At 46.7% G+C, this 11,436-nt stretch overlaps 1 protein-coding gene across 2 annotated transcripts; it reads left to right on the forward strand.

The window, feature by feature from the left end:
• Window positions 1-4,043: 4,043 nt before the first annotated feature.
• On the forward strand, window positions 4,044-8,074 carry LOC127293345 (uncharacterized). 2 transcript variants are annotated; one of them, XM_051322936.2, is made up of 6 exons: window positions 4,044-4,474; window positions 4,660-4,767; window positions 4,884-5,006; window positions 6,912-7,248; window positions 7,377-7,545; window positions 7,656-8,074. In XM_051322936.2, exons 1-6 carry the CDS (start codon window positions 4,221-4,223, stop codon window positions 7,850-7,852), a joined length of 1,188 nt encoding a protein of 395 aa, XP_051178896.1. In that variant the 5' UTR covers window positions 4,044-4,220; the 3' UTR covers window positions 7,853-8,074. The 2 variants fall into 2 exon arrangements, with proteins under 2 accessions (XP_051178896.1, XP_051178895.1); XM_051322935.2 differs by having other exon boundaries at window positions 4,047-4,474; window positions 7,341-7,545.
• Window positions 8,075-11,436: the final 3,362 nt, after the last annotated feature.

The following is an 11,436-nucleotide window of genomic DNA, read 5'->3' on the forward strand; positions in this document are numbered from 1 at the left end:
CTAATAGGCACCATATGCTTACTAGCATAATACCCAGTGTGTTGCAACGGGTTAATAATGAAATATGGCTCTCTCCAAAAATAGAATAAATGGAATATAATCACTATGTGTATGTCTAGGATGTGTGGCCACATGGTCCTCATTTTTCTTTAAAATATGTGGTACGTCACAGTCTCATACAATGTGTATTATTTTTTGGCACCGCTGAGACAACTCTGATGCTCGATCGATTGATCCGATTTGATCAATTGACCGATCATATTCGCATGTGTTGGACGCCGATCGATCTAATTGACATGTTTGAACAACCGAACAGAATAATTTATAATTTATTGATCATATGCTCGAAATAGGCTTCCACCCCTAATAGGCACCATATGCTTAGAATGGAAAAGATTCAAAACAAGAACTACGATAACAGGTCAAACACAAGGCGATTGAATTACTACTCGGACACTACTCCGACACGTACACAGAAATGACCGGGATAATGGACGCCAGGGTTAAGTCCAACACGTACGACCGAACATCGATCTAGGCATATATATATACGATCTAGGCATATATATATAGCTACTACTCGTAGTAATTTCCTTGTAACCACGGACCACGCGCCTAACGACAAAGCCTAAAAAATCCCTGCGTCCACGACGACAGGGACGGCAAAGCCAATAACTGACGGCAGGCGGCGCGATGCATCCAGTACTCGTCCACTCAGCAGCCCAGCGGTACGTACGTGTCCTTTTACCCTAGCCTCTCCTCTCCAAACTAGGGTTCTTTTCGACGGTCTGGCAGCAAGAGGGGGTGGAGGGTCGAGACCTGTCCATAGGGTTGGACCGGTGGAGAGTAGTTTTTACTGATCCTTAGTTAAATAGTACTACATCCGTTTTAAGGAATAAACGTCTTCGTTTTACGTGTTTTTTGTTTGACTAAGAATTACTTTAAATAGATAAAAATTATTTGTATGAAATTAGTATCATTGAAAAGTTATTTTCAATAGGAATCTAACGATACTAATTACATATAATATAATCAAGATTTTGTTGCTCAATTTTTATGGTCAAAGTTCGTTTTGAAATACGCGTACGCTTTATTTTTTGAAACGGATGTAGTAGGTTTTAGTTTCCCTAGCCACATCGTCGAGGTGGTGGCCACGGTGCGCGTTGAGGGTCAGATCGTCCCAGCCTCTCCCTACGTTGTCAATGTCCAGTCTCCCTGAACCGACCGTGAGGGTAGCTGACTAGCTGTTGCTACTTGCTAGTCTGTTGGCTTCCTTTGGATCTTGGCTACCATGCGCTTCTTTTTCAGTTTTTGTATCTCTCTATCTAAACTACTCCCTCCTATTCAGGAAAAGTGTCGGACGGTATATTTTGGTAAAAAATCGTGTTTATTTGCTTGTCAACCTGCACTCCACTTCAGTCTTCGTCTTCAACCCGCAACTTCACGCAGAGGTCAAGAGGAGGAGAGGGGTGCGGTTCCGTACAAAAAGAGATGGGTGCGGTTAGAGATATAAATCACCAATCCCGCCGCCTCCTCATGGATCCCATTGGCTACCGCCGATTTGGTGCCAACGTGGTTGACAAGAGGCAGGAACGGCTCCATCGGGAAGGAGGATGGATTGTCGGAGACTGCAGCGCTGGGGGTGTAGCCGAGGATAACGGGCGACCACGCGCTCGAGCGGATGATGCGGCAGCGCGTGGACACCGTCGACGTGAAGCGGCACAAGGGTCGCCATCCGTCCGGCGACGGCGCGGCCGGCGCTGTAACAACGTTGGTCCACCGCCTCTGCCTCGATCCGGGCCTGACCAAGGTCGTAGGCTGACCGCTGCGGGAGGGGCCGTGGCCGCGGGGAGCGCCACCGGTTCCGGCAGCGTGGGGCAAGGGCGGGTTGTGCTAGTGTTGCGTTGTTGGTTGATACCGCGTTGTCGCAAGATCCAGTGGGCTGAGCAGCGAGTAAAGAAAGAACATCCATCATAGTTTTCTGATTTTCAAAGGATCTAAATGTAAAACTTAATTATATTAGCCGTTATTTTAGGATCGGAGAGAGTATTCTCTCCTTTTTTTAACAATCAATACCATATATATTTATAGTAATAAATAGTACATGGTAGAGATACACAAGCTAACTCCAATATTACAAAATAAAGTATAAAAGAAACGAGCAAATCACTAAGATCTTGAAATTCTTCTTTCTTCCATGACACAATCTTGTCGTTTCTGAAGGCAACTAAATACATATACCAAACCATAGATCTCAAAATACCAACGAAGGTTCTTTCATTGTTTTAATTTGAGCCGCAATACCAAGATTACATGCACGCTCGCAATCATTGAAGTAGTCAATCAACATTAATGTCACTGGAGAGGTGAGAGTACGAATCACCATTGTCGGGGACGTAACAGCCGGGACAAATATTGCAAGAATAATCCTCCTTGCGGCAACCATGAGAAAAGATCCAAAACCGATCTGACGAAGCAAGATCTGAAGATCCATACCTAAAAAATTACAATCCTCCAACACCACCATTGACGCCACGATCGAGATCTTGTCATCGAACGAAGGACTGAAGAACACTTATTGTAGACGATGCCATCTTCAATGTGGCGAAAACAAACAAGAAGACGGCTACCAAACCCTAATCTAGCTAATTTGTTGGAACCCCTACTTTATTAAAAAACTCCACGCATAGATCGGATTCCGATCCCCACCCCTCTTGACGCCGGCGAGGCCGACTGGAGGAGGGAGAACTGATCTATGGTGTAGGCGAAGGCGGAGATGGAGTGGGTTTCTTTAAAGCAGTGGCTCCCAGGAGAGAGACGAGAAGTACATCTGTCTAAATCAGGAGAGAGTGTTCTCTTTAATTAATGAATGGAGGCAAATCTTTTGTTGCCTTTTAAAAAAATAAACATTCTATTTTGCTATTTTTCAGTGAACTGGGATTTAGCTTAGAGCTCAGTAAACTCTAGACCTGTTGACAGGACACACAACCAGCGAGGATAGCAACCAACTACAGCGTAATTTATTCATGCAAGAACTAGAGTCGGAATTTAAGTGTGGTAACCATAACTTGAGGCCGTGTGCAATGTACTAACCAGTGATATTTTTCTGACTTACATGTGAAACTGAAAGTGCATTTTTTAACTCTTTTAAGTTGGAGTGTAACTACGAGTTTTGGGGTGTTTCCCAATGTTCCTTAAGTCCTTATTAGATCTCATTATTCGCGATGAGTTGGATATTGCGGTCTTCAAAGAGGTGGGGATTCTCCATGACTCACGTCCTACTATTTGACACGGTCATCGCTGACTAGGGAGTCGATACCTAAAGAAAATAACACGGGCCGAGCCCATCTCACCTTACCATCATCGTCCTCCATTGCAACTCCTAGTAATTCTCCTCAACTACTTGACATGACTCTCGATAGCTCGCGATAGTCACCCCGCTCACCGCCCGCTAGCCGTCTCCACCCGTGGCCGGCGGAGCTCCCACCCCGCCTTGCCGCCCTGCCCTGCTCGAGCCTCCACCTCCATCGGTCCTCCACCGCCCTGACCTCCCTCTAAATCCCCTAACGAACTCTCTAGCACCCCCAAACCCTAAGGTATTGTTGCCATCAAACTCCCTCACTAGAAACCCTAATGCCATTCCTCGCCTCCGCAGGCGACGCTGCGGCTAGCCGCGTCATCCCCGTCTCCAGCGAGGTATTGGTCTTGCCTTTGCCAGCGGTGTCACGGCAGGCCGCACCATCCCTGTCCCCAGCAAGGTCCTCCTGGTCGTCGGCTCCTCATCTCGTAGTCTTCAACATCTCCGACATGCATATTCGACCATGGTGGACCGGCCCAGTTGCGCCGGAATGGTAATCATTGACAGCGGACACAATGGGCGTCAAATAGGACTCACCCCATGGCTCAGGCCGATGCAGCTATGGCGTGGGCCGCCGGGCAAGGGGTGCGAGAGGACATGGGCCTGGATTGGGCCAATATAGTAGATACTAGTGAAAGAAGCCCACCAACCCTGCCAGCTAGCCCGGAGCCAACCCACCGCACGGACAGACACACACACCGCGCTTCTGCAGTTCTGCTCCACTCTCGACCTCACCGGCTCCGCTCGCCACTCCGTCACCGGCCGCGCTTCCTCAAACAAAAAAAAAAAAAAAAAACTCCGTCACCGGCCGCGGGCCGCGGCGGCGCCGAGCCGCGTCTCAAGCAGCACGCGGCTGCGCACTATGCCGCGATCGAGGCACTCGAAGGAGATTGAGAGAAAGGGAAAGGAGTGGCGGAGAACCCTAACTACAATCCCAATCTTCCTTAATCGCGGCCGGACCGAATCGGAAACGCCCTTGCCGTCGCCATGGACGGAGTTTCCGTTTCCGGCCGCGGCTTCTTCGTCTCTCCCGCCACTTGGGGTAACCGAGGAGTTGGAGCTGCGACCTGCAATCCCCTCTTCAGAAGCATCGCCCTCCGCCTCCCGTGGAACTGGGTGAGTGACCGAGTAGAGTAGGTTTGATAGATGGATACATATATTTGCGGACGCGGTCGCCCCCTTTTAAACGTATGCTTTCCCATCATAGAATCGTGAACAAACACTGCCTCCTGTCTCCCAGAAAAATATACCATTAGATCTATGCACTTGTTAGCAAAATTTAACTTTACATCTTCTTCCAGTCCACGCCGGGAAGCGGCCCGTGTCCGGCACAGTGCTATGTATTCAGACCGCCCAAGGCGATCCCGGCGTAATCGAGGAGGATGGGCACAACAGTCATCGAGCTCACGGTAAGTGTCATTGGCATTGTTTTTTTTTTTCATTTCTTTTTGAACAATATTTCAATTTCCACTTGAAAAATTAACCAGCGTGTTCCCTTTCCCTGCTATTTTCATGATCTGACCAGGGTTGAGGAAGAGGATGCCGGCAAGGTGAGCAGCAATGAGCTTGGGCCTACAATTTCTGATGCGTCGAAATTCAAGATTTTGTCGCTAAATGAGTCGCCTCCCGCACTTGATTCAACCGATAGGTATGACCATTGATGTTAGGTTCTTTCATTCATATGATTCTGTGCTTCTTGTTACAAATTATTGTATCCCATGACATCTATCCTTGGATGTGCTTCTCAGTGCTCATCATCCAAGGGTTAGTCTGCTCTCCTGACCAACTACATGCACAAGTAGTGGAGACCCCTAAATTTCACAAGCCCGCCATCACGCATTTCATTGGCATATACGGTGGTGCTGATCCTAGACTTAGTAGTGAGATCTTAATTTGTTTGGGTACCAACAGATAGGTGTATGCCAATTAGTAGCACATAGGTTCTTACCAGCAGAATCACTGTCTTCCTGATATCTTGTGCTCACTCTCCACCATTCCTCCTCTGTGCTACCGAGATAGCTCTTTTACATTTCATTTCCCCTCTGTTCTAGTATCTGATAGCACGATCACACCCAAAAAAGTAAAATAAATTGAGTAGAATACAGAGAAGTGCATTACAATTGCAGATCGATAGTGATTTTTGTTGAAAGAACCACTTTGAGCTCACGATCGACCAGAAAATTGCTGCTTTGCCTTGGCCACTCTTGTTTCAACTTGAGTAGAGTAGAAATAAGCCTTTTATGCCTGCAGTTCTATTACTCCGTCATTTAGTAAGCACTGCATTTAGACCAAAACCCTGGAGCGCATGTTGTTTCAATCATGGGTGTAGCGCTTGTCATATATTGTTTTCCTCAAGTCACTTAAGGATACCATTTCAATTTAAAAGTTGAAGCAATAATTTGTCTTTCAACTTTACATGTTTCATTACAGTGAGTTTCCCATATCTCTGGTGTTCATTTCAACGACTTTCTCCTATGTCTATCCTTCTAATATTCAAATTTCGTATAACGGTAAGTAGATGGACTGCTTGCTTGAATCATGTGGCTGCACATTCTTTCTATCAAGCAGAAAAGATTCACTTGTTTGGACAAGAATTTGTCTTGCGCTAGAGTAACTTGGCAACTTTGATACTGGAAGGTGTGGAAACTAGCATGAATTTTGTGAACGAGCGGGAAAGTTAGAGAACATTACATTTTATTCTCACATGATGGCTAAATTTCTTTCTGCCCTTTTCTCGAAACATTGGCCCACTTATTGAATCCATCATTAATAATTTTTGGTTATATATGTACCACTCATAGGCCTGAAAGTAGTAATACATTGGTATTTTAGCTACACTGTAATATGTGATTTCTTTGTGCTGTAAAATGTAAGCAGCATAAATAAAACTTTTGCCTTTAAAGTTCTTATGTTAACTGCTATTATTACGTGGTTATAAACCCATATTTTTATAAAAATAGGCCTACACCAAGGGTCAATTTTAAGTCCTTATCTATTTGGTTTGTTGATGGATGGTTTGAACATATACAGTTTAACTCCCTAGAATCATAGGTGCACAGTGGAACTTAGGGCAACCGAAGTTGACGTAGGAGAAATCTGTAAAAAGAGACTTGAAGGATTGCAATGTCAGCAAAGAACTATCCATGGATTGGAGCACCTGGAAATTATCAATCCACGTGCCAGAACCAGGAAGTAGGCTTTCGGTCTCCTTTTCTTTTTCTCCTTTTCTTGTCTCCCCTCTTTTGTTGGTTCTTGCAGGTTTCATCTCTAGCCTACCCTAACTTGCGCGACTAAAAGTCTTTCTTGTTGTTCTTGTTGTCGTCCTAATATCTAACAACACCAGCATTTAAGTGGCCAACCTACTGCCTCTGTAGATGAATTAGTACTACTTTGTTGCTTTATTTTGCTGGTCACGATTTGTTATTTAGTTCTAGGAAAATTAATTCACTTGCTGAATTGTGCTCTCAACAAATTTACATGTTACATTGCATAACTTATTGGTATTTAGAGCATGACCTAATTTCGTTGACCGTGTGATCATGATTTTACTTAGGTCAGAGGAGCAAAGCGAAGCTTATAGGTCGTTGAATGTGCCTACGTTTGACAGTGTTGACGATGCTTTTGAATATTTTTGTAAAAGTGAGAAAGCTGCTCAAGCTGCTCGAGATAAGACCCTAACGTTATCCCAGCGGGCTGCACTAGAAAAATTTGAAGCTCAACTGGCAGTGACACGAGATAAAGCTCGAACAGTTCCAACACAAGAATCATCAGCAGTTGCAACACAAGGGGGATATGAAGGTTCCAAAGAAAATATTGCTGCGAATGGGGATAAATGGATGTGTGAAGAGGTCTGGGTGGCGTTTCAAAAGTACCATAAGAAAGATCTTAAGGTTTGTCTGTAAATCTCTATCTTTGAGCTGTACTAAATTTTTCTAATTGTTTTAATGTAATAAACAGTTTTTAATAGCAGTTGTTGCTATAGGAATCTGAGTACGAATTTGAAAAACTTGAACACCAGTGTTTTCATGTGGAGAATTATTGCAAGATCTTCCACCACTTCAATTTTACTGTCAAGATGAAGAAACCTGGTTCAAGTGAGTGGAGCTCAATTCTATACTTTGCCGAAGTAAAGGAGATATTGCAACGGAAAATTTACTTTTGCTGCCCTCTTGAACCGGATGAAAATGGTATGAGAATCTTTATCTTGATAAAGTATATATGGGCGAGCAATAACATTTTTTTATTTTGTGCTTGTCTTTAATGCAGCTAACATCCTAACCTTTCTTTTCTTATATAGGTGATTGTTATGCATGCAAAAACCAAAGGATGGTTGATTTGAAGCATCCTATGATAGGTGCATTTGATAGGGGCAGTCCAGATACAGTATTCCCCTTCATGTACGGAGATGATTCCTCCTCTGATGACGATGATGGACCTGTCTATGACGAGGCCTGGAGGACAAGGATGAGAGCTGCTGGGATTAGGGTTGGATGATGAGGTGCTGGTGACATTAGGTTTAATTGAGAACTTAGTTTTAATTATAAGTGATAATGTAATGCTACTATGTTGAGGATCTGGCACAAAACCTTACTGCGAGTTAAGCTAGCTGAGCTATACAGTTATATAGTTTGTGTCTCCAAGCTATTAAGAACTGACGGTCAGACTATAGTTATGCACTTCCTCCATCCCACCAAAAGTGTCTTAACTTTGTCAAAATTTGATGGTGCAAATTATTACTGTCTGTTGTGACAATTAGATATATCCAAATTCTATATCAATGTTAAAAGGATGGTGCAAACTTGTAATCTAGCTCGCTTGAGCCTCGATGTAGATGCGAGTGAGGTAAGCAACAATAGCATCATCGTCTCGTGCAGGCTAGCTACATGTAGCCTGTAGCTACTACAGTACATGGATACTGAAACCACAGTGCATCACACCACAGAGCAAGGCACCCGCGATTTGACACAGGCGGCCTGGGCCCATCCTCTTCTCTCCCTTTTATTTCTTTGCAAGTTTAACTCACGGGGGTGGGGTGTGCAGCGCAGATGGCAGATGGCAGATGGCAGAGCGAACAGCCGGACCAATGAGCATTGTTCAGAAACAAAAACTACTACAGTATGAAAATGGTGGCATAAGGGCATCTCCAACGGGACGATGCATTTCAGACACCCGAATTGTCCGTTTGTGTCGTCGGACGGACGCGAAAATGATCATTTATGTCCGCACGTCCGTTTGCGTCTGGGTGTGCAATCCAGCGGGGAGACCCATTTTTTGTTTTGCAAAATATTTAAAAATCACAACCTACAACGTAGAAAGTATACAAACTAAAATTGTAGAAACCTAGACTACTTGCTACCCGACGGTCCGGCCCCGTCGTTGCGTCGCCCCCTCGTCTGCATCTCCGCCACCTGTCGTGCGACCGCTAGAGCTCGATGCGCGCCGCGTCCTCTAGCAGGCGTAGGTGCAGCGTCTCGCTCGCGGCGTCCTTGGCCTTCTTGAGCGTCTCGAAGGAGTTGACAAGAGCCCTCTGCTCCGCCGTCTTCTCCTCCGGGGTATGCGCATCAGGGTCATCAGAAGACCATGAGATGTCAGAGTCGTCATCCTCTGCCGCGGCCGCCACACTGCGGTGTTCCATCTCGGCGTCGAACGCCGGGTGGCCCGCCCGCTCCTCCTCTGCTTCCTTCTCCGCGTCAACCAGGAACTTGGCATCCCTGACTGGGTCCAGGAGGTCGTCGATGTTGTCGTCATCGTCGAACTCCTCGTCGGAGCTCGAGGCCCGGGGAGGTGGAGTCAGAGGTGGAGGTGGAGGCGCGGCAGCCTGGCCGTGGCCGGCGCTGATCATGGTGGCAGAGGTGGAGGTTGAGCAGCGCGGCGTTACGGTGGAGGTTATGCGGTGGCTAGGGTTTAGTGTGGGAGGAGATGAGATGCGCGCGCCCCTGTTCATATAGGCCGGAAGCAGGCGACGACAACGGCAAGTGTGGCATCGCCATTACTTCATGCGCAGAGGTAGGCGACGGCCGCGCACCACACGAGGCGTCGCCATTGACGTGGCGCAGACGGCCGAAGCGACGTAGCGGTGCCAGTCGCAGGCGCTCCTGAGAAGACGCATCGAGCCATGGTCGCTGCTAGGCGGGCCCGACGAAACGTCCGCCAGACGCGAGCGGACACTTTGCACGTCCGCGCAGCGTCCGTAGAGACGCATCCGATGCGCATATTTGGGACAGGGTTGCGTCGCTGCAGACGGCCAGGTCACTATGTGTCGCCCCGCTGGAGCATGTTCTAGACGCATTGTCGGCCCGGGCGGACGCAAACGGTCGCTCAGGGTCCGTTTGTGTCGCCCCGTTGGAGATGCCCAACAGAAGACCCAAACTGTGCCCGCTCATACGTATGGGTCGAACCGGACAAAAACAAGGCCCAGCGCGCGGACACATCCCTAAAACGGATGTGAATGTACAAGGATGTCGCCTAGAGGGGGTGAATTGGCGGGTTGTAAAAGCTTCTACTTGAGCGCTAAACAAGGCGGAATAAAACTATTTAAGGTTTACTTGTTTAGCTCAAAGCCTATCAACTAGGGTTTGCCATGTGCACCAACAGCCTATGCTAAGCATGATGAGCAACAAGGTGATAGCTAACTAGATATATAACCAATGTTAAGGAAATCAGTAATCGTTAACTGCTCGGCCGGCTTGGGAGTAGTGATTAATCGGAATTCGGACGATTAACTGGTTTAATCGATCGGCTATTAATCGGTGCAACCTACACAAATTAGCACTTAAAACAATTTATATAAGAAAAATAATAGTATATGAGCATCTATATGTCTCTCCCTCTTCTCTAAAGCCTAAAATCCTAGAAAAACTTGTACGCTTCTCCTCCATGATCTAATCTTTAAGGTCAGAAGCGAATGAGGATCCACTAGCCGAAGCCGCGTTCCTTCCTTCCACTTCTTCTCCTCTCACCTCTGAAGTTTTTATTCTCCCACCACCTACCTAGGGTACGACCCCTCTTACACCTCAACCACCTAACCTATTGAAGGCGTCCTCCGGTTCCTGGACGAGCTCCTCATGGTGATCGAGCTCCTGTAATCTGAGGTCTGGGAAACTATGAGTAACTGGTCTGGGAGGGCAAGAAACTATTTGGCAACAGTGGAAATGAAGCTGCTGGAGGCTGCAATCAAGTGGGAGCTTCGCAAAATCTACTTTATTGGGGAGGGGTAGCGCCTGTATTAGCGATATGCATTGAAAATATTGTAACTTTTTTGACCAAGTGTGGTAGCTAATCAGGAAAATACCTAGTAATCGAACTTTCGGACTGATTAATCGGGCTAAAGGATTAATACAAGAGATTAATGGTAATCGACATGGTCAAGCCCCTAGTAGCGATTAATCGGCCTTGTAATCGTTGAATCGGCCTAGTTTTTGAACAATGTATATAACATCAAGCACGAAGGCTATCACAATGTAAAGAACATAGGTAAAGGAGCTCGGGTTGAGAAGTAACCGGCGAACGAGGAGACGACGATGTACTCTGAAGTTCACACCCTTGGGTGCTACGTCTTCGTTGGAGCGGTGTGGAGGCACAAGTCACTCCAATGAGCCACTAGGGACACCGTATTCTCCTCGAGCATTTCCACCAAAGGGAAAGCCTCGATCCACTAAGGGACACTTGAGGGTGGTCACCGAACCCGTACATGCTTGGGGCAAACACCCAAGTAGCAAGCTTGAGGCAAACTCCACAACACGGAGGCTCTCAAGTACAAGGCCACAAAGGCTACAACACGCCACACACGGCAACAAGACCACAAAGGCTCCAACGCGCCACAACCGGCTCCAAGACCACAAAGGCTACCACACCCACAAAAGGAAACAACACCACAGACGCTACTACGCCACAAAGGCGACAAGACCACAAATGAAACAAGGCCACAAAGGCTACCACGCCACAAAGGTAACAATGCCATGAAGGCAACAACACCACTAAGGTCAACAAGCCCTCTACGAGACCGAAATCCCGGAGAGAACCCAAACTGATGCACCTAATGCAATGGCTAAGAACACCACTAAGATGCCCAAGTTCTT

Source organism: Lolium perenne, chromosome 4 (assembly GCF_019359855.2).
Source record: "Lolium perenne isolate Kyuss_39 chromosome 4, Kyuss_2.0, whole genome shotgun sequence".
Taxonomy (NCBI): domain Eukaryota; kingdom Viridiplantae; phylum Streptophyta; class Magnoliopsida; order Poales; family Poaceae; genus Lolium; species Lolium perenne.

Excerpts from the sequence above, each read along its gene's own strand:
- LOC127293345 (XM_051322935.2), top strand. The coding sequence starts at position 4,221 with ATGCCGCGATCGAGGCACTCGAAGGAGATTGAGAGAAAGGGAAAGGAG. Across the intron at positions 4,475-4,659 it reads TCCGCCTCCCGTGGAACTGG|TCCACGCCGGGAAGCGGCCC; the intron begins GTGAGTGACCGA and ends ATCTTCTTCCAG. Across the intron at positions 4,768-4,883 it reads CAACAGTCATCGAGCTCACG|GGTTGAGGAAGAGGATGCCG; the intron begins GTAAGTGTCATT and ends TGATCTGACCAG.